The sequence below is a fragment of the Schistocerca piceifrons genome, chromosome 6, assembly GCF_021461385.2.
Source record: "Schistocerca piceifrons isolate TAMUIC-IGC-003096 chromosome 6, iqSchPice1.1, whole genome shotgun sequence".
In the NCBI taxonomy this organism is placed as follows: Eukaryota; Metazoa; Arthropoda; class Insecta; order Orthoptera; family Acrididae; genus Schistocerca; species Schistocerca piceifrons.
Genome location: NC_060143.1, coordinates 82,739,164 through 82,763,782, shown reverse-complemented (window position 1 = coordinate 82,763,782; position 24,619 = coordinate 82,739,164). Strand labels below are relative to the sequence as shown.

The 24,619-nt window shown below is 40.0% G+C and overlaps 1 protein-coding gene across 1 annotated transcript in view; it reads right to left on the bottom strand.

The window, feature by feature from the left end:
* The window catches only part of LOC124803150 (lysosomal-trafficking regulator), a 593,053-nt gene that overhangs the window by 55,295 nt on the left and 513,139 nt on the right, over positions 1 to 24,619 (bottom strand). Inside the window, exons 46-47 of the mRNA XM_047264331.1 lie at positions 10,808 to 10,874; positions 2,730 to 2,880 (exon numbers count right to left, since the gene is read on the bottom strand). Coding sequence (XP_047120287.1) covers positions 2,730 to 2,880; positions 10,808 to 10,874 — 218 coding nt within the window. The remainder of the gene's footprint in view (positions 1 to 2,729; positions 2,881 to 10,807; positions 10,875 to 24,619) is intronic.

The following is a 24,619-nucleotide window of genomic DNA, read 5'->3' as shown; positions in this document are numbered from 1 at the left end:
ATTACTTGCTTAATTTATCAACGAAAATTGTATAATAAATAATCTCAATAAATTTATGGAAGGATCGTACTCCAAACCCAAAGTATATTAAAACAAATGTCAACACAGACTCAAATTATCCTTTATACAAATAATATACAAAAGAGTAATAATAATTATGATAGAACTCACTGTAAAATAGTCAAAAGTGTTGTTTTCAATGTATATTTCATAACATTTCATTACAAAAACCAAGATTTTCAAGATACTAATCATATCAGGGAAGTTGTCATGATTTGCCAAGCCAAAATTTTAACCAGTTTTATGAAAGCAAATTATGTTCAATTTAAACAATACATAAAGCAAACTTGTAATTGTTGTTTGTTATAAAAGTACCAATGGCAGGAGCCGTAGATCACAAAAATGTGAGAGTATTTCCTCCAGTATTGTGTCACTCTTTGGCCATCCGGGATAAGATTTTGATGTGTGTCTTTGAAGAAATAAATTGGTGAAAAATTATTTTCAACATGTTGTCTACATCATTTTAATAATTAGAGTACCACAAAAACTGTCTCATTACACAGAGTATGGATACCAAGCATGCTTCATTCAGTAAGGGTTATTCATTTGCTGAAAGTTACAGCACACGTTCAGCGAAAAGCAGACATGAAAATTATGTATTCAGGTTTATTCCTAGAACAAGCGAAACATTATAAACTCACCCAGTTTCTTGGTGTATGTAAAATTTCTGCATGCAGTGTGGCTAAACTAAATGTGGAAACTGTCTTACATCAATGTGATATTTCCAGATTATTAATTTTGAATTTCCTGAAATGTCCTAGTTTGTAACTGAGAAATAGTCTATACCAGTGTAGCAATAGCCAACAACATATATTTACTGAAGTACCATAATTGCATGTTTTATTCTTTCATGACTAAGGAATTTTCACTCCAGATTTTCATTCTGGAAGTCCAAAAAGACAGCAGCTACTCAACATTATTGACACATGGCTATCAGGATATCATGTGGGAGTAAGCTGAACTGAGTTCTATGTGGTCTACGATTTTGGAACTCAACCTGATTGGCACGAAGGAGGTCATTCCGGTTAAGATACCTTATTACAAATGAGCTTAAAAATCTACACCGGCAGATGTAAAAGACATTACTCTCACTGGCAGCTGACTCAATGGACATGGCATCTGTTCTGGACCAGATGTATTATTGACACTGGGGAGCACCTTGCACTTGTAGTTCTATGGATGGGGGGAGAGTCGTGTGACTAGGTCCAACATTTGGCCTCCACCTAGGGATTCACAATTCCAGTGCTGACTGCAGCTCACCCTTGAAAGAGGTCAGTCAGGGCAGAAGTTGCACATCAAAACATGCAGTGATGTCAGAGTTTCCAGGAGGGGTTGAGGGGGGGGGGGGAGGGGGGGGGTCCTGACAGAACCAATGGTGTCACAGCTTTCTCCACCAATGCTGCAGCATCACTGCACCTTAGACTGGCAACCTGACGACTGTCACCTGTGGTCAACATAACCTCTAGCTGTTTCAAGAACATCAGCCAATTCACCTCATCATGTCTGTACACAACAAGCATAATACCTATCCATTTCCTACTTTGTAGAAAGTATATGAAACCACAATAAAATTCTAAGCCAAGCTGGTCTGAACTAATTACAGAACAACAAACAGACCACAGCAAGTGATAAAATCATTCAACTGTGGCACTACTAAAACTGTGACACACAAAAATATAAACATGAAAAATAAAACCATCCCTAGAACTTGCAACCATGTTTACCCACTTTACATTGAAAATTGTAAAATATGTGAACTCTTACAACAAAACAAACAACACTGCTGGAAACAGGTAAATAAACTATTACTGTACACTTCTACTTTACAGCTCTTAAGAAAATGAAACTAAATGAAGTATATGAACTGCTGGTGCTTCTAAGCTCCTGTCTGCTGTACAACTGAAGTACTACAATCAGTTTACAGTTTTCAGTGGTAGAAAAATTCAAGTTCTTATACGTTGAATGCCAGCAAAGAATCACCTTGATCTACCTACCATTCATTCAGCAGTCTAAATGTTGTTGGCCGACTCCTCAGTTGTCATTACAGCCATAAGTAAGTCTTTCACTATGTCTCCTTCACACATTTATTTGTTTGCCTGGCTGTCTTAGAAATTCTTAAATATACCTCTAGCTTTCTTTCTGAGGAACCCACAATTTTAGAGAGGCTTCTGTATTAGAAGCCCATACCTTATTGCTGTAAGACAAAACTGTCAGTACACACTGGTAGCAAGTTTTTCTTTTTATACATATTGAAAGCTTTGTTTCGAAAACCTTATTTAATTTACAATATGCAGCAATTTTACTCTCGTATTTATTTCTTTGCTGTGTTAACACATACTCCTTCAATTTCATCCATGTTTATGGATCTGGAAACCACTCCTACGACTGTCGAGAATATAATGGAATCAGCAGCAGCAGAGTGCATGAATACACACTTAGTATAGTAAAAAGATTGAATTCTTGCTTTGTTTCTCAATGGAAGTTGGGTCACATTTTATTGATGAGTCCAAAGATCTTTTCAAAATAAATGAATTTGCACAAAATGGTAATTCAGACCCACTGCTTCCAGTTTTGATGAGGAGTAGGTATGAATATCAGTGGCATACATAAGCACAGACAGAAGCCAAGTGTAACTTGCACAGCTAGCTATGAATGGCAATTCAACTTACCTTGATACGTCAGAAACATTCTAGTGAAGGGCGGCAGTCGAACGAGAAAATGCAGCACTGTGCCAGAATTTGAGTAATGGCTACCGTAGTGATAGGGCTCCTGGTGCACTGATATGTGTCTCGAACCAGCTGATAGCTCTTGTTTTATATACTACACAAAAATTAAAATTAATTGATTATATTGTGAACAGCAGAATAACAACTGTGAATTTATACTGAATATAAGGAACACCATTTACTAAGAAAAAGAGACACTTTAAGTGAAGGGTGGAACTAATAACTAACTGGAAAAATGCTGAAAAGGTGTAAAATAGTTGTGCACACCAGTAATTAAATGTAATTTCAAAGTTTGTGCATCTGACAGTTGTACTGATTCACACTCATCAAGCGGGGAAAGGATATGCAGAAAATTACACATTTATTTCTATACACTTTAAGTTAGATGTAATCATTCCTGGAAGAATGTTACTATAAATCAGATGAGATATGTAGTTGTTTCGGTACAACCAACGTGAGGATATCTTCATGAATTTGTAAATGTCAAAAGATATACCAATAACAATAATAACAGCAACAACACAGAATATTCTTTTACTGAAATATGAAGGCAAAACAGGTGGCCACCTATCCCTGAACTAAAGAAGAAAAAGAAGAAGAAGATGCTGAAGAATTCCTATTTTACATGAGAATTAATATGTGTAGAGTTAATATGAATTGCTGCTATCCTTAGTCAGTCTAGTAGTCATTAAACAGGTATAATGAGTAAAAAAATTAAAACTGGATTGTCATTTACTAATTATATTTGCTGACAAATTACTGAAAATGTGTGCACCCCAGTAAGTGGCCTCTTTGTGAGCCTAAGTATATTTCTTCAAGTGTTTACACAGATTCTATCAAAACTGTGAACTGAGATGTTGGTTGGAAAGAGAAGTTATTTACCATAAATTTTACTGAGGAATAAATACTCTGACAAGCCATACATAGTTAATATACTTAACTCCTCAAACAGTTTACTACAGCACGTTATTCGGTGCACACCACACACAGTTTCTATAAAACATCCTTTGACTCAAAAAACTTTGGCTTGAAGAGATCCCCCTATATCAAACAACATTATGAAATGAAAGCAAACATAAGCTACATAAGGCTCAGAAAACCGTTTCTGCAAAAAAAATGATTTGCTTCAAAAAACTGATTTGCTTGCAAGCTTCAGCAGCTCTGTGGAATGCTCTTCCCAAATAAAATTATTGGACAGCTGTATGCCCAAGAATGAGGTATTAGCAAGTGCATGGCCAGTATGAGGATTGGTTGTGCCACCCAGCTTCTGAGATACAGAAGCACTCACTTCTTTGGTGGAACTGCCATCAGCTTAGCTTTCTGAAGTTTGGCTAGTTCAGTAACTACATACATATCCAGTAAACCAGTGTAAAGTTCATGGCAGAGGATAATTTCCATTCTGCAAGTTATTGGGGAGTCTTTCCAGGCTATCCATAGATGGAATGTAGGAAGAATGATTGCTTAAACATACCTCTGTGCACCATAATAAGCCTAATTTTGTCTTCCTTATTCCTAGGGGAGTGATTCATAGGGGGTTGTAGTACATTCCTAGATGTCTCAATTAAAGCTGGTTCTTGAATATTTTCAAATTGGCTTTCATGGGACAATTTGTGCTTATGTGGAAGTGTCTACTCAGTCAGTTTCTTCAGTGTCTCCATGACATTCTCGCTTTGGGTTAAACAAACTTGACCATTCGTGCTGTCCTTTGCATACATGTAATATTTTATATAGTATGGATCCCGCTGACTTGGACAATATTCTGGGATGGGGCGCACAAATTATTTTGTCAGTAGTCTCTTTTGTGGGCCAAATTGCACTTTTTCAGAACCCCGGTCTGTCACTTGCTTTACCTACAACTGTGCCTATGTGATCATTCCATTTCATATCCTTACAAACTGTTACAGTGTGGTATCTTAATGAGTTGACTGATTTCAATTATGACCTACTGATATATCCTTACAAACTGTTACAGTCTGGAATTTAATGAGTTGATTGATTTCAATGGTGACCTACTGATATTATAGCCATAGGGGACTACGTTTCATTGTTTCATAAAATAAACAATTTTACATTTATGAATATTTAAAGAAAGATGTCAATCTTTCCGCAACCTTGAAAATTTATCAAGATCTGACTGAATATTTGTGCAGCTTCTTTTCTAGTACAGATAACTAAATCCTCTTAGAAAGGTCTGACATTACTATTAATATTATCTGCAAGGTCATTAATACACAACGTAAACAGGAAGGATTCCAACACACTTTCCTTTGGTACGCCCTAACTTACTTTTATCCCACTGATGACTCTCCATCGGAAAGAACTTGCTGTGTCATCCTTGACAAAACACCCTCAATTCGGTCATGAATTTTGTTTGATATGCCATAAGATGGTACTTTGGCAAAAAGTGTATGTGTGATTCTGAGTCAAATCCTTTTCAAAAGACAAGAAGTTCTGTTCTGCCTCACAGCTTGGCTTTCTGGATATTATGTGAGAAAAGTTAGAGTTCAGATTCACATAACAGATGTTTACAGATTCCATGCTGGTTGGAATGGAGAAGGTCATTCTGTTTGAGACACCTCATTACTTTTTATACAAGAATATCTTCTAAGAATCTACAAAAGATGGATGGTGAGGCCACTGGGATAGAATTTCTGTAGATCACTTCCGATATACTTCTTGTATATTGGTATGACTTGTGTTTTCTTCCAACTACTGGATATAGTTTTTTGTTTGAGGGACTAGAGCATGTTATGCTTAAATGGGGAGCTAATTTAGCTGCAAATTTGCTCGTATTTGCGAAGTGAGTGGATTAAACTGGGTAGAACTACTGGATTTTCTTTTGTAAAGAACATTTGACAACAGAGTTCAACATTTCTGATTTTCCTTTTCTATCGTCCATTTCAGTTCCTGTGTCATCCAGGAGTGTCTGGGCATTGACTTTGGTACCAGTGATTGTCTTTACATCAGACCACTATTTTGTTGGGTTCTGAGAGAGATCCTTCAATAATATTCTAGTGGACAGTCACTGGAGGCTTCAGGTATTGCCAACTTGACAACCAGAATCATTTCATTCAGCGTCTCTCCATCCACAGCCCTATGCTTTGTTTTACATTCAGTGTGCATAGTATCTGTTTCTTTAGAAGTTTCTTTACCATGATTGCATAACATGGAAGGTCCCTCCCATCCACTGGGTACATATCTATTCAATGCGTGATCAACCATTCTTTTAAACTTGAGCCACTGATCTTCTACATAATCCTGTCCTGAATTAAATATTTCAAGTTCCTCATTGAGATATCATACTACTGTCTTTTTCTATTTGTTTCGTAGTTGGCGACAGTGTAAATGGCCTCTGACTGCACAACTCACAAGGAATGCTGTGTTGTCAACTTGGCTGAAAGTGCATGGACAGCAACTGTTACATTTGTTACCCGTTGGTTTGAACAACACTTAAGTGCTACAGAGATGCTTCGGAACTCAAATGGGAATCTCTTGAGGGAAGGCAATGTTCTTTTCGAGAAATGCTATTGAGAAAACTTAAGAGAGCTAGCATTTGAAGGTGACTGCCAAATGATTCTACTGCTGCCAAGATACATTGCACATAAGGATCACGAAGATACGATACGAGAAATTACGGCTCATATGGAAGCATAGAGATAGTCATTTTTCCCTCACTCTATTTGCGAGTGGAACATTAAAGGAAATGACTAGTAGTGCCATTTGAGAAGTTTCTATGTAGATGTAGATACAGATGGAAATGTAGATATTAAGTTCCTTCAGCTTGGAAAAATTGTAGACTGGCTAGACAATCTGCCTCACGTTTGAAGAAAAAGTACACTTTAAAAATAAGGACCCTTGCCTGTTTGTGTAACACCTGGCACTCTCTAGTTGCTTCAGCCATTATGAAAAAACTCACAGAGCACCCAGAATATCAAAGAAGCCATTCAGTCACAGGTTCACGCGTATAAAAGACGACAGAAAACTCAAATATGACAGAAGTTTACACAGTACAGGATGTGGAAACAGACCGAATGTGGACTGGCTACCTGTGCAGCTGTCTACTCTTCATCTCTGGCCCAGATGCCATAAATTCTGCCACAGACTACAGTTGCCTTATAGTCTCTACTAACCATTGTTGTTACAACTGGCTCATAATCACCGACACCAGTTCCAATGTGGGTGTCCTCAAAGCGGTCCGGTTTATTTGTCGCGATTACATCTGATACATTTCCACCTTGAGTGGGGTTACAAACTACCTGTTCCCGGTAGCTCTCACCGATGGCATTCAGTTCGCAGGCTGTCTTTTCATGCCCACCACCTGTGAAACTTCATTTTCTCTATTCATAGTTGGGTGATTAAAGTCTCCTGGGTTACACTCAGAGATGAGTCTGTTGGTCGACAGAAGGGCCTGATTATAAGTTTATGCCCTCCCTTTATAATGAGTCATGTCCAAATAGTATTGCTTGCAGCTTCAATTTCTATCTCGGTGGATCTGAGTTTCTAGTGTACTGCAACAAAACCACCACCTACATTTATAATTAGCCTATACTCAATACACACTTAAATTTTCTCCAAAAATCTCTCTGCTATCCATTCTGGATCTTAATCAGCTTTCTGTACCTAGTACTACAGGAGATCCACTGTATTTTCTTTTTTTAAAATGTTTTTTAGCTACACTTCAATTTTAGGACTCTTGCACTCTTTACATGTTCTTCTAGCACTTAAATATCTCTTACAGCTCTCATTTTCTAAACTGAATGGAAAATCATCTAATTTAAAAAAAAATCATAACGTGCACCATACATACGAGGTGCATTCAAGTTCTAAGGCCTCCGAGCCTCCGATTTTTTTTCTCCGGACTGGAAAGACATAGAAACATGCGCATTGTTTTAAAATGAGGCCGCGTTCATTGTCAATACGTCCCAGAGATGGCAGCACTGTACGGCAGATGGAATTTTACTGCCAGCGGCGAGAATGAGAACTGTTTTAAATACTTAAAATGGCGACGTTTTCCTTACTTGAACAGCGTGCAATCATTCGTTTTCTGAATTTGCGTGGTGTGAAACCAATTGAAATTCATCGACAGTTGAAGGAGACATGTGGTGATGAAGTTATGGATGTGTCAAAAGTGCGTTCATGGGTGCGACAGCTTAATGAAGGCAGATCATCATGTGACAACAAACCGAAACAACCTCGGGCTCGCACAAGCCGGTCTGATGACATGATCGAGAAAGTGGAGAGAATTGTTTTGGGGGATCGCCGAATGACTGTTGAACAGATCGCCTCCAGAGTTGGCATTTCTGTGCGTTCTGTGCACACAATCCTGCATGACGACCTGAAAATGCGAAAAGTGTCATCCAGGTGGGTGCCACGAGTGCTGAAGGACGACCACATGGCTGCCCGTGTGGCATGTTGCCAAGCAATGTTGACGCGCAACGACAGCATGAATGGGACTTTCTTTACGTTGGTTGTGACAATGGATGAGACATGGATGCCATTTTGCAATCCAGAAACAAAGCGCCAGTCAGCTCAATGGAAGCACACAAATTCACCACCACCAAAAAATTTTCGGGTAACCGCCAGTGCTATGATGATGTCCATGTTCTGGGACAGTGAGGGTGTAATCCTTACCCATTGCGTTCCAAAGGGCACTACGGTAACAGGTGCATCCAACGAAAATATTTTGAAGAACAAATTCCTTCCTGCACTGCAACAAAAACGTCCGGGAAGGGCTGCGCGTGTGCTGTTTTACCAAGACAACGCATCCGCACATCGAGCTAACGTTACGCAACAATTTCTTCGTGATAACAACTTTGAAGGGATTCCTCATGCTCCCTACTCACCTGATCTGGCTCCTAGTGACTTTTGGCTTTTTCCAACAATGAAAGACACTCTCCGTGGCCACACATTCACCAGCCGTGCTGCTATTGCCTCAGCGATTTTCCAGTGGTCAAAACAGACTCTTAAAGAAGCCTTCGCCGCTGCCATGGAATCGTGGCGTCAGCGTTGTGAAAAATGTGTACGTCTGCAGGGCGATTACGTCGAGAAGTAATGCCAGTTTCATCGATTTCGGGTGAGTAGTTAATTAGAAAAAAAATCGGAGGCCTTAGAACTTGAATGCACCTTGTATAGTCAGCTACCTGTGTAGCAGCCAATGATGTGCACTGCGCACCTGATTCATTTGGGGGGACACTACAGTTCTCAACCTATGATGCAAGTCCAGGTAATCGCAGCCTACCTTGTTTACAGAACCTTTGAAGCCTCAAGCTGAAGCCCTCTACTCGACTCAAAACCAAGGGGACCATGATCCAAGAACAATGTTACACATTGTGAGCTTTCAAGAAAGTCCATGAGCAAAACTGATCTTCTCAACCTTCTCTTTCAGTCACTGGAATGATCAAAGTATGACCTTGGAGCCCAGATGACAATCATTATTTGTTCCAGCATGTGCACAATCAATAACTGGTGGCACTTAGTTCCTCAAGGGCTGCCAGGACAGCCTCTTCGACTTGTTGAATGAGGCCAACAGGCTTACACACTGAGTGCACCTGGTGTCCCTTCCCTTCTCTTGCTGCCATTTCCCTTAAGGATACATTTTAACGCTGTAGATTAATACACCCCTTACCCTTTTGCATTTGCCTCCTTTTGAACAGGACACATGTATGGACAGTAAAAGAAATAGGAGAGTGAAAGTGGCCTACATTTCTCAGAACTGAGGTTTCGATGTGTCTGAGAAGCTTATGATCTGTCAGTCACCATGCTTGAATTACAAAAATTAGACACAGACTTTTAACATGAAATCCATTGAAAAACTTAGGATTACTCATCAAAAATGGACAGGTGTGGGGTCGTAATTACTAAGAGAGGCAGGAAAACAACAACTGGGTCAAGGATTAGAAGGGGGTGGAAGGCATAACTGTAGCCATAATTAAAATTAAATGGAGATGTAGCTAGGTGCATGGGCATTAGGTGGACCAAAGAAGTACTTCGCTGTTTTTCAAAGAGACAAGTAAAGACACAGATAACAGCCTAATGGGAGCTGGGTGTGTGAATGAACATGCAGTGCAGGGGAACACATGAACTTCACAATATGGCTCTGTGCTCTAGTGTGAAGACTGCCAAAATGTTGGTTTTAAATTGCCAATGGCAGATTAATGTCAGGACCTACTATACAGTAAAATGCTTAAAATTATTTTATGCTTTGTCAGTAAAAAAACTCTCAGGGCAGACGTTTTATTTAGCAGCACATACAGCCCACAGATACTGAGACCATAGCCACAATTAATAAAGAGATGACAGCCACATACCGAGTGAGAAGCTTCATGTTGACATTAGTCTGTTTTCAGGTTCACAACATGTTGCCTGCATGTTGCCACATTCTCACAAGGTTATCAATTACTGTACACAATGTGGGGTACTTTGCTGGAGCTGACAGCACAGCACAGCACTGTTTCTCTAGAGACTGGAGCTGGGTTCCACCCGATAATGTCACAGTACAATTTTATGAGGCCATTCCGATGGTGACTTTCTACTTGTCTATGAAGATTGGTCAGTGGAAGTGAAATTAAGTAGCAGTTGTTCATCTTGCATGGTTTGTGGGAAAATGATCTGATTACAACAGTGTACTTAAGTCTTCTCAGGATCTTGGTGCAAACTAATCTGGACATACGTAGGATGTTTAACAATATCACAGCATAAAGAGTGCATAGACTTCCTTAGCAGCCCTCGGGCAAATCCCCAATGAAATGTTCATCACCTGACTAAAAAGATGCCTTTAGGGGAGAAAGCATTCCTACAGCTAGAAAATGGTCATGGAATACAAGAAATTACTGTGCAATACAAAGCCAAAGGCAAATATCAGTAGCAATTGCAGATGGGCATTCAACTACTTTGTAATTTATGATATATCAGTCTACATATGGCAATTACATTATTATGCTATGTCAATTTAACTAAACACTTTTTTTAATAACTTATGATATGACATTAAATCAGAACTGAACATTTATCTGAACACGTACATTATAATTACTAATGTAATGCTGCTCATTTTTCTTTTCTTGAACTGCCATCGGTTTTCGGAAATCCCTGAAACAGAGATATTTAAAATCAGAATTACGTCAGACAAATTCAATAACACATCTGTCATGTAAACAATATAAGGACGCTACCAACACATAAATATAAAAAGCATTTCCTGCAACCAGGCAACAGAGCTGACTGTTAATAGCTTTTGGTGCCACGAGTTCTTTACCTGGGGGTGACAGAAAAACGGATGAGAAGAAATTAGAGTAACTACAGATCCGGTAGCAAAGACAGCATAATCTTAATGAAACATAGTTCTGAATGAAACTTTGAAAATATGCCTGACAATGGTTTACTCAGTGTTGATGACTGTTTTAGCTGCAATAAAATAGTGACACACTAGAGCTTTTCTATTTGAGTCCAAACAAATCACTATAGCACAGCTGTGTGCATTAACAGCAGCACAACGCTTATCATCTTAGGCACTTAGATTATCTCGGTAGGTGCTGTAGTCTTGCTAAGAGGATGGCATACTTTTAACATCTTTGAAACTCATTACCAAGAGTTGAGGCCTACTGTCAGTGGCTGTGTGCAGTTTTTTACTATTTTTGCATATAAAATGGCCAAAAGCACAACAGAGTAACAGTATTCAACTAACTCAAATATTAACAGAATGTCATGGTGATGAAATTTTATCCATTACCAGACACAACACAGACAAATTTAAATGAGACCCTGCTAATTTTAATGTAAGTACTCATGAATTCTTGCATCCCTTTTTGGCAGAACACTTTTTCATTCTTTCTCTATTTCTACCCTATCATTATAGAAAATTAACAAAAAAATTTAACACAGAGTGTGCGTTTTTCACAAATGTGAAATTCAGAACACAGACAGATGAAATAAGTTTTCAGCAGAAATACAGTGCAGCCAAAACATTGACTGCAGTAGGAAGTACAATGTGAAAAGTATGGCTCAGCACAGCATACTGCACTGTGCAACATCTCAGCATGCAGGCATCACTACCGCTGCTGCACACATGGTTACCAACGTTAACACGACATGAATGTAATTACTCCAGTTGAATATAATGGCTAAGTGAACCAGAGGTGATGTCGTGTGCCACATGGCATGCTGTATCATTGCCCCATGTACTAGGACCATACAATAATGCTGAATGCATTCTTCTCAAGCCCACCACAACCCCCCCCCCCCCCCCCCCCCCTCTCACACACACGAGAGAGAGAGAGAGAGAGAGAGAGAGAGAGAGACAGACATCCATCATGGTGAAGTGCACAGAACCAAGACGCATCCCTAATGATGATGTGGTGTCACTCTTGTTGCCACGTATCATTGTATGCACCACTGACGACGTGCCTCTCTTCAGTTATTAAGGAATTTGTAACAATGGAGGCTATATTGACAGTCCATTGTGCTCTAGATGTCCTCACACTGTCCATGTACAAAAGATAGGTCCTAACTGTATTTATTACTATTTTCTATTCTTTATTTTCTCTTAGTACATTTTACTTAGATTTCTTCTATTTTCTTCACTAATAGAACTGTAGTTCTTCAAAATACACACACACACACACACACACACACACATGCACACAACTGCAGTCTCAGGCAACTGAAGCTTCAGTCGTGTGTGAGAGTTGCGTTTGCATTTGCGGAACCGCACATATCCTAAAGGCTGGTTTCTGCGTACTTTAGATGTAGGTTCTCATACAAATTTAAGACATTTTCCTAACAAGGGAACATCCCCATTGCACCCCCCCCCCCCCCCCTCAGATTTAGTTATAAGTTGGCACAGTGGATAGGCCTTGAAAAACTGAACACAGATCAATCGAGAAAACAGGAAGAAGTTGTGTGGAACTATGAAATAATAAGCAAAATATACAAACTGGGTCGTCCATGCATAAGATAGGCAATATTATGGGCAAGTTCAGGCGAGGAGTGCCGTGGACCCGTGGTTAGCGTGAACAGCTGGGGAACGAGAGGTCTTTAGTTCGAATCTGCCCTCGACTGAAAATTTTGCTTTCTTTATTTTCGCGAAGTTATGATCTGTCCGTTTGTTCATTGACGTCTCTGTTCACTGTAATAAGTTTAGTGTCTGTGTTTTGCAACAGCACCGCAAAACCATGCGATTAGTTGACGAAAGGACGTGCCTCTCCAATGGGAACCGAAAACATTTGATCGCAAAGTCATAGGTCAACCGATTCCTCCACAGGAAAACACGTCTGATATATTCTATACGACACTGGTGACAGCATGTGCGTCACATGACAGGAATATGTTGTCGACCTACCTAACTAGTACACCTGGTGAATGGGTAAAAAGATTCTTCTACCTTGCCTGATTTAGGTTTTCTTGTGGATGTAATAATCACTCCAAAAAAAGTGATGAAAACATAAGAGTTTGTCACATAAACTGAAAATAAAAAATTAAAATTTTCGGTCGAGGGAAGATTTGAACCGAAGACCTCTTGTTCCGCAGCTGTTCACGCTAACCACGGGACCACGGCGCTCCTCATCTCACACTGCCCTTAATATTGCTTATATTACACATGGACGACCCAGTTTGTATATTTTGCTTATTTTTTCATAGTTCCACACAACTTCTTCCTGTTTTCTCGATCGATCTGTGTTCAGTTTTTCAAGGCCCATCCACTGTGCCAACTTATAACTAAATCTGAGGGGGGTGCGATGGGGAGGTTCCCTTGTAAGTATTAAGTGAAGAATTTAGGTTCTTTTTGTTACACATATATACAGTAGTGTGTATCTACTCAGGGAATTAAAGATTTTAAGTTCAATCTTTCGTTTCTTTTCAAAATGCATAAAGTCCATATCACCATACACAATCTTAGGCCTAATTTTTTAATGTTACTCTAAGTGCATTACATTGCTATATTAACAGTATACACATTAATTAGTGTTCCACATAACTTCAGTGACACTTGTGACCTGTAGTTAATACAACATTACTGTTACTGTCTATATAAACTTTGTAAAAAGGTAGTATGCAATCATGAACGAGAAGTGTTTGAACTGCCATATGAAAGTTAGTTCTGGTGTTTTATGCAGCTGTTATGACAGAGGTTTACATTGGGGGGAGGGGGGGGGGGGGGGGTGTAATATGTTCAAGGATAGGAAAATAGCTGAACAGGAAGATTAGAGCCCTTAAGGCAGAACTGTATAGTGCTCGGGGAGAACTGATAAAGTTAAGGGGGGAGAAAGGTGAAGACAGGTGGGAAGTGGTAGCAAGGAATTTGCCTTGCTACCTCAGTTAACTAAGGGAGAAGCTCAGGTAGATGTAAGTGTTGTTAATACTCAACAGGTTTTCACCAGGAAAGCAACTGTTTCGAAAAAAGTAGAATTTAGGAGGGAAGTTCTGTTGTTAGATGGTAGCCACGGAAGAGGTCAGCCAGATCTTGCAGGAAAAATTAGGTGACAGGTACCAGGTCACAAGTTTTTTCAGGCCCAGTTCAAAGATTTTTCAAGCCCAGTGCATATCTCAGCCAAGTGATACATAATGTAAGATCATTGTGCAAAGCTTTTACAAAGCAGGATCATGATGTTATAGTGGGTGGAGCAGGGAACAGTATTGATAGGGATCAGGTGAACAATATTGAGTGTGACCTTGTAAAAATAGCAACTGCAATGAACCATACAAATGTTGGCTTGGTTCCTGCTTTCATGTGATATGATTGGCCCCAACTGAACAGTTCTGTCAGGAGGGTCAATATGGAGTTAGATCAGCTGGTTCAGATGGCTACTTTTTCAGGTATAGGTTTGATTCCTGTTGACGCTATTGGTAGGTGGGACTTCACAAGGCATGGCCTCAATAGGAAAGGGAAGGGTAGATTGACTGGCATGATAGCAAAATAACTAGGGAGAGGAGGGGTGGCAGCCCACTGAAACTCATGCGAGTACCACTTTTTTAGGCTAAGATCAGTATCCAATGATTCAACATTGAACGAAATTAAGGTTGATGAGAAGCTCAAAAAGGAAGGTATTAGAGATGTTAAAGTATCAAAGATTCTCACGAAAGCACAATGAAAAATAATGTTAGTATACTGCATCAGAATATTTGGGAATTACAAAGCAAAGCAGATGAGCTTCTTGTTTGTTTAGAAGATTTAGAAACTGAGCGTGGAATAGATGTACAAGAGACCAGCATCTCAGTGTTACATCTTCCTAGTCCGGGAATGAGTCATCAGTCCTGCATACTCTGACTCCTGATGACTGATTCTCACCCTAGCGGTGATCTTCTTAGAACTTCTTTTGTTGCTACGCTCTTCGTTACCTTTCTGCTTGTTGCCTGTCACTGGAGCTTCAAAATTACCCTGGGTTGCAGGATCCTTACAAGGCTTCATTCAAAGGACGTATCTCTGATCTTTCATCGTCTTGTGTTGGGGTCGAAATCTTCAACTTCATAAGTAACATCAGACAACTGTCTTACAACCTTATAAGGTCCAAAGTAACACCTGAGGAGCTTCTCAGAGAGGCCAACCTTCTGAACAGGAGTGAAGATCCAGACAAGGTCACCATGCTGGTAGACAACAGGGCAGTGGCTCACGTCACACCTTCGATGATCATTTTCTTGAGCCTGCAGCATGTGGAGTCGAGCTAACTGCTGAGCTTCCTCAGCTCTGGTTAACACCTAGCCAATGTAGTCATCATCCACATCATCAGGATGTAACGGAAACACAGTGTCCATCACCATAGTCACCTCACACCCATGCACCAGGAAAAATGGCATAAATCATGTGGTGTCTTATTTGGCGGTGTTGTACGCAAACATCATGAAAGGTAACACCTCATCTCAGTTTCGCTGCTCAACATTGATGAACATTGATAGCATGTCGGCCAAGGTCTTATTAAGGTGTTCAATAAACCTGTTAGTTTACAGATGGCCGGCAGTCGTCATGTGATGAGTAATGTTGGACCGACGGTTTCTCTCTGTCATAAGATTCGATTGAAAAACTTTCCCTCGATCAATCTGTTTTCTATACAATGTCTTCCACTAAGAATTTGGATACCTCGGATGCTTCGGCTGTTTTCATGGCTTTTGTAATGGCCTAGCATGTCAGATGTTCTGTGCAAACAATAATCCATCTATTGCCACTAGCAGACGTTGGAAATTGTCCGAGGAGGTCAATCCCAACACGCTGGAAAGGTGTTTCAGCAGGTGGAATTGGTATGAGTTGGTCAGATGGTTTCTGAGGAACTGCGTTTCTCCGCTGGCACTCTCGACAGTTCAACACATAGTGACGAACACTCCTAAATTAAACTGGCCAGAAAAATCTCTTGTGGATCCTATCGTATGTCTTAATAAATCCTAGATGCCGGCCTCAGATGTGTAATGGAATTTCTGTAGAAAATCTAAGCACTTATGTTTAGGAATCACTGGTAGCCACCTCTTTCCAAACGGATCAAAGTTTTGCTTGCAAAGTAATTCATTAACTACCTTAAATTGTCCTTTCACATCCTCTGACCGATTTAAGGCAAGCATAATTTGAGATATCTTGGCGTCCTTCTTCTGCTCAGCAGAGAGATCCTGGAGTCCAGTCTTGATGGTCTTGCACACGGTTTCTTGAGACAGTTGGCATCTTTGTGTTTTCTTCCACTTTAGTACACTATGGCAATGTCATACTCTTGAAGACATAGTGCCCACCTAGCGAGACCTGTCAATCAACAAAGTGAATGATGGTCTGTAACAACTGTGAATGGCCTTCCATAGAGATAATGTCGAAAGGCCCAGATCACAGCAAGACATTCTCTTTCTGTAGTCGAGTAGTTTCTCTCAGCTTTTGTACGTGTCCTAGTAGCACAGGCTATAACCTTCTCTTTTCCATCTGAAATTTGCACCAGAACAGCACCGGTCCCATACCCACTGGCATCTGTGTGTAGTTCTCTAGGTGCTCTCTCATCATAAAGACCAAGTACAGGGTCAGTCGTCAGAGCTTTTCGCAGCACATCAAAAGAATCTTGTTGAGCACCACCACAGATAAATTTAACATCAGATTTGAACAATTCTTGGAGTGACCTGGCTTTGATACAAAAGTATTTGACGAAACAACAGTAATAACAACATAATCTGAGGAAGCTTCTCACATCTCTGATACTTTTAGGAACAGGAAATTCTGTTACAGAACTCACCTTTTCTGGATCTGGCCACACACCTTCGTTTGACACAAGGTGTCCAAGTATTTTGATTTTTTGCTCCAAAGAGACACTTTCTTGGATTAAGTTTCAGTCCGTCTTGTTGGAGACACTTACAAATGGCTCTCAGTCTTTTTATATGTTCATCAAATGTCTCTGAGAACACTATAATGTCATCTAAATAACAAAGATACATTGTCCACTTCAGGTGCCTTAGAAGATTATCCATCATCCATTCAAAAGTTGCTGGTGCATTACACAAACCAAACGGCTTTACCGTGAGCTCATACAGGCCCTCAGGGGCGATGAATGCAGTTCTCTCACGATCAGCCTCATCTACTTCGATTTGCCAGTATCCTGAGTACATGTCCATGGTTGGAAAAACTTAGCCCTCTTCAGACAATTTAGTGTATCGTCAATTTGTGAAAAGGGTAAACATCCTTTTTAGTTATCTTATTAAGCTTCCTGTAATCTCACAAAAGCTCCAACTGCCATCCTTCTTCCTGACGAGGAACACTGGTGATGAACATGGGCTCTGCGAAGGCTGAATGACATCATTCTTCATCATTTTCTCTACCTCGTTGCAAATTATTCGACTTTATGCTCTCTGGCTTATTGGGTGATGGTCTTCAGTGCTAATCCAGTGCTTCACCGTTGATTTGTCTAATTTGCTCTTCACCTGTGGACTGAAGCATTCAGAGAACTCTTTAAGAATGGGAAGCAGCTTCTTCTGTTATTCCTTAGTGAGATCTGGTGATAGTCGAGCCAGAAGATCTTGTCTCGTAGTGGTAGTGCTAATTTCGCCCACAGACTTGGCATGGGAAGTTTCTAAGATGCTCAGCTGTTCTTCAATTAACGACTCAGTGTTTGCTATGCACATGCATCTTGGAAGGATCTGCAGTTCTCGGCGACAGTTAACTATCAATAATTCACCGCATCTGTTCTTAAACTAGACGACAGAGGCTAAGATGACAAAGTTATTCTTCAGTGGTACACTTCTCTTACATTTCACTACAAGATCCATGGGTTGATGCATGGCATGACGTGTGATAGTTACCTTTCTAGCGCTGACTGCAGGAATGATCACTTCATCCAGCATACATAGTCTCCACACACTCGGATGCGCATCTTCTTGTACACAGTATCTCATCTCGTCTAGCATAATCTTCGAGCATCCACAATCTATAATTCCCTGAGAAACATTCAAAAAGTCCCATCAAAGAATGACATCATGACTACAATCTTGTAAGATGATGAATTCTAAGGGCTGTGTATGGCCACTTATACCCACACGAATGGTACATCTTCCTGTAGGTTTTACATATTTCCCATTAGACACCTTCACAGCAGAGATGTTTCATTGTTGACGGATACGGTTTTCTGCAACTGGCGACAGTACTTCACCAAAATGACTGAATATGATGCTCCAGAGACCACAAGAGCTTGGGCTGGTTGGCCATCCATGAGGATATCGACGTAGTTTCCTACCATTTTTGTAGTGATCGATGGCGGAGGACTTTTCTCTTCGGCGGCCTCAACTCCAAGGAAGGTCGTACCCTTTAGTTTTCCAGGTTGCAACGACAAGGTGATCGGCTGGAACTTCTAAATGGCAATGGAGACCTTGATCAGTGTGTTGGGGAGCATCCTCTCCAGCAGCTAGCTTGCGACAATGGTGACCTACGTCGTCCTGCACCCACATATTCTTGTTCATCTTCGTCATCCCAGAGTTGGCGTCAGCTAAGATCGGTCTGCTGTCTCCTGGTGTGGGCGTCATCAAATATCTGCCGCCTTTCTTGACAATAGAGCACCACATGTCCTCGTCATCCACAGTGGAAACATACCGGTTGGTTATCCTGGGCCCTCCAGATGTCAGTCTTCCTTGGTGCCCAAACAGGTTCCTCATGCGGCATTGTAGGAATGTAACCCCGCCTAAGTCTCGACTTTTTCACCGTTTTAAAGGCAACTGAAGGATGAGAGATTGGGTTCAATGTCTGTTCCACTTCCTCCCTTATGACCTCTTGAAGTATCTCAGTTTTTTGCTCGCCGAGCAATCCAAGTACCTTCTGAACTTCCTCTCTCACTATCTGTCAAAGAACACTTGTGAAATTAGTTGCTTCCTCCATCAAAGACATCGATACGATGTTTGGAATCTGTTCAAACTTCTTGCATGTAATTCTTTTTTGGATGCATATACTGGCACCATTTTATGAAGTTGTCTGCTGACGAAACCTCCTTCAAGAGTAGGGCTTGATACATGTCCTGAACAATACCCTTATCTTCCTCCTTCACTCTAGGATCCACTATTTTACACAGCTCCAAGATGTCTTGAATGTAGGATGCTGTTGTTTCTCCTGCACGCTGTTCCCTGCACTTTAATTTATCTTCAGCCTTGCACTTCTGTTATTGTGTGCTGCCAAAATACTTGCACGTTTCCACCTGGAATACTTCCCAGTTTTTTAACTTCTCCTCGTTGTTTTCATACCACTGCTTGGCAGTGCCCTCCAAGAAGAAAAATATGTTAGCCAAACACACGGTGTCATCCCATTTGTTAAATTTGGTTATACCCTCATATACCTACAGCCACTTGTTTGGATCTTGGCCATTGTCACCAGAGAACCCGGAAGGATGTCTCATGTGGTGGCACACAGTTGCTGTCATCGTAACGTCTTCTTCTTCTTCTTCTTCTTCTTCTGTCTCTGATAGATTGCAATCTGTTGAACATGGCTCAAACTTAGGTTTCTCGCCACGTATATGGCAGCTCTGTCATGGCCTGATGGGAGCCACTGTGTCATCAATAATGTGCGCTATCACAAGTTCCAATACCCGACACTTCCACCAGAATAATGTCATGTAGAAGAAGGTGTAGTTAGATGAATGATGAACACTAACTTCACTTAACGAAGGTTTATTCAGCACTTGCACATACAAGAGCGCGGAGCGAACTGCCTCTGGCCAGAACACATACAGTATATATAAAGCTACATAACATTTCAGTACAATGATTCTTGACATTTGTGGATACTTATAGAATGTACTCGAAACGAATATAGAAATTAAAACTGTACAGTCCAGGTGAGTTTTGAGCTCACAACCCTTCATACAACAGTTTAGTATCATAACCACGACACCACGGAGCTACTCATCTTCTTCTGTGACAATACAATTAATTATATTTCAAAATTTTCAATGTTAAAATTACATTTGCAGTTACTACCACCACCACCACTACGACTGCTCCTACTACTACTACTATTATTAATTAACAAATTTCCAAATAATCAAGAGAAGGCATGATACAAATGAACTACTTTGTTACAACTATTTTTACATTCTCAAACAATGGAAAACCCAGGATGCAATAACAACAATAAAATGAAAACGATAGATTGCTAGTCACCATACAGTGGAGAGGCTGAGTCGCAGACAGGCACAACAAAAAGACTGCTAAACAAGTAAGCTTTGGCCAAAAGGCCTGCTTCTGAATCAGGCAAAAAACAAACACGCCTGCACGCGCGCGGGCACGTACATATGCACGCGCACCTTCTCACCCGCGCTCGGGCGCATACGTACACGCGCGTTCGCACACGCACCAGGCACATGCGCACGCGCACTCTCACGCCCACACACACACACACACACACACACACACACACACATTTACACAGATACAACTCGTACACACATGACCACTATGTGATTGCCAAAACATGACCTCTATCTGACTGCTGAGGCCAGAATGGTCAGTCTGGCCTCAGTAGCCAGAGACAGTGGCCATGGATGTATGAGTTGCATTTTGCGCGCGTGTGTGTGTGTGTGTGTGTGTGTGTGTGTGTGTGTGTGTGTGTGTGTGTGTGTGTGTTCTAATTCAAAAGATATATTTTGGTGGAAAGCTTACTTGTTTAGCAACTATTTTGTAGTGCCTGTCTGTGACTCAACATCTCCATTATATGGCGAGTAGCAATCTATCCGTTTCGTATACTGTCATTATGTTTACATTTTTATATAATATCTTTGGAGTCATTCTTGGTGTGAAGAAGGCAACTGGGAGTCAGAAACATTTTGGGGACAGTCATATTATTACTGCAAAGGCGGTATGTTGTGGCAGAAATGGTAAGTTTGACCTCATGACTACTGGATATACTGTAAGAGGAAATGTCTAGAAAGTGTTTATAAAATGTGGAATTTTGAAATCAAAGGCTGCAGGATTTCACTGAAATGACACACATTAAGAGATCCAACACCTAGAAACAAAGTTTCAGATAGGGATTTCAACCTCTTAGACTAACAGTCTTCAATGGATGACACAGAGATGTTAAGTAAAATACAATGATATTTTAATAGCGGCAATTTATAATTTGTAGACTTTTTAACCATTTCATTTTCTTTATTTTTAAAGTTCAGCATGATGTAACACACTGAGAAATAGATAAGAAACATGAGGTTTGTTAACTAAAATTAATTGTAAGAAATCAAAATATTTAACTTGGTTAAAAAAGAGAGAGGTCAGAATATGTACACAGCACACTTTTCAAAGAAGCTGTTTTAATAAAGTTATGCCAATGTTAGACAAAAGTCAAACTTCATGAACCGTTCTGAAAAAAATCTTATCTTGTTCCATTTACCAAAACAGAAGCTGTAAATAAATTCAGAATGCAACTGGACTTGTTGTAGCTACTTGTTGCTGGACAATGCGACTCCACTCCCTGCTGATAAACGGTTTGTGAATTACCGTCGCTGTCATGTCGCACAATGCTGGGCATAATACATTGTAAGAGAAAAAAGACACACCATGAAGGAATTATCCAAGTGGGATGGAGTGACGTACATGTGCAAACAAACAAATAACTACAATTTTAGAAAAATTGAGTGACTGATTCAATAGAAAGATCTTCACAAATTGGGCAAGTCAATAAATCAATGGTCCACCTCTAGCACTTATGCTAGCAGTTATTCAGCTTAGTATTGATTTACAAAGTTGTTACAGGTCCCCCTGTGGGATACTGTACTAAATTCTGTCCAACTGGTATGTTAGATCATAAAATTTATGAGCTGGTTGGATGGCCCTGCCCATTATGCTCCAAACATTCTCAATTGGTGAGAGATCCAATGAGGGTCCTGCTATGAAATGAAATGACACCCCAGATCACTACTAGTTGTAGTCAGACCATATGGCAGGTGACAATCGGGTCTTCACTGGCCATAAAGCTTCATCTCAAACCGGGACTCATCTGTCTTCAATCCCACTTCAAAATGTCATGCTAATACCTCCCTCAGAGAAGAGTGAGGGAGGCATAGGAAAAGGTTAAAAAAGGAAGGGCAGCTCACACAGATCTGTGGATTACACACGCTATCCTCAATCCCTTCCCTCGTTTGGTGGTCTTTTGACTTATAGAGCTCTCTCTCATCTTGGAGTGTCTGTTGCCTGCCCTTCCTTTTTAACCTCTCCAATACCTCCCTAAGTTGTCTATGAGGAAGGAACTGACAGTCCTGAAAGCAAAGATAGTGTTGAGTATTACTGAAGGTATTCTAACTCCTCATGTACGTAAGTACCAGCAAGCAATTCCATCTCATAATTTTAAAGAGAAATCTGAACTGGCAGGTACTTGAAGACAGATGAAAACCATCTACATCTACATCTATACTCTGCACACCACTGTCAAGTGCATGTAGTAGTAGTAGTAGTAGTAGTAGTAGTAGTAGTAGTTTATTCATCCAGAGACAATTTACATTGCATGGATTTCGTCAAAAAAAAAAAAAATATATATATATATATATATATATATATATATATATATATATACTATGTATATATATATATATAAAAACAAAGATGAGGTGACTTACCGAACAAAAGCGCTGGCAGTACATGATCAGAGGCAGAGCCACGTGTGAAAGCACCCACGTGATTTACCAACTGACCTGCCTACACTGTGATGCATTCTATGTGGGAATGACCAGCAACAAACTGTCCATTCGCATGAATGGACACAGGCAGACAGTGTTTGTTGGTAATGAGGATCACCCTGTGGCTAAACATGCCTTGGTGCACAGCCAGCACATCTTGGCACAGTGTTACACCGTCCGGGTTATCTGGATACTTCCCACCAACACCAACCTATCCGAACTCCGGAGATGGGAACTTGCCCTTCAGTATATCCTCTCTTCTCGTCATCCGCCAGGCCTCAATCTCCGCTAATTTCAAGTTGCCGCCACTCATACCTCACCTGTCTTTCAACAACTTCTTTGCCTCTACACTTCTGCCTCGACTGACATCTCTGCCCAAACTCTTTGTCTTTAAATATGTCTGCTTGTGTCTGTATGTGTGGATGGATATGTGCGTGTGTGCTAGTGTATACCTGTCCTTTTTTCCCCCTAAGGTAAGTCTTTCCGCTCCCGGGATTGGAATGACTCCTTACCCTCTCCCTTAAAACCCACTTCCTTTCGTCTTCCCCTCTCCTTCCCTCTTCCCTGATGAGGCAACAGTTTGTTGCGAAAGCTTGAATTTTGTGTGTATGTTTGTGTTTGTTTGTGTGTCTATCGACCTGCCAGCGCTTTTGTTCGGTAAGTCACCTCATCTTTGTTTTTATATATATATATATATATATATATATATATATATATATATATATATATATATGGTGAACAATACTATACAAAATACACATGTGCATAGTAGACTACGTAACATGAGACCACATTGAAATAGCATGTACAAATTTGATTATTTACATTGATGTATGAGAAAGACTTTTTACATGGAATACACAATTGATATTTAGATATAACACATACAATTCTAGAACTATTGTACATATTATTTATTTAGATCATAGCAACAGTCAGATAAAAATTACTATTGGCACAGAGTACATAAATATAATTGTTTAGTATGGAGCTATTCCAGGTATTCTTTTACACTATAACAGCAGTTGGTCATTAAAAATTTGAATACTGCTTCTTTAAATGAAGACAATTTTTTTATTTCTTTTATCTTTACTGGTAGTTTGTTATACAATCTAATTCCTTGTATGTTTGTTTGTTTCTGCGCCAAAGCCTTGTTAACTCTTTTTATATGAATGTCATTGCACTTTCTTGTGTTGTAAGTATGTAGATCCGAGTTGGATTGGAAATTGTTAATATTTCGTATTACATTAATTACACTTTTCTGTATATAGAAGCACGGTAGGGGTAGAATATTCAGCTGTTTAAATAATTGCTTTGAAGGAGTTAGCCTTGAACTGTTGGTAATTATTCTAACAGCTCGTTTTTGTAGAGTGAAGATGGTTTTGAGATTTTTCTTACTATGACCCCAGAAGATGAGGCCATAGGTAATAGCAAAATGTATATAAGCAAAGTAAACAGCTCTGCTACATTCCCTACTACATACAAAGCTAATAACGCGTAAAGCAAAGCAAGCAGAGCTTAACTTATGTGAGAGATACAGGATATGGGATTTCCAGTCTAAATTTTCATCTATATGTACACCTAAGAATTTTGTGGCAGCAACTCTCACAATTTCTTTATTTTGTATTCTGAGATCTAGATCAGAGTGTGACTTTGCTTTCCTGTAATGGATATAATTAGTTTTAGAGATATTTATGGTTAATTTGTTCACTTCAAACCAATTTTGCAAATATTCTA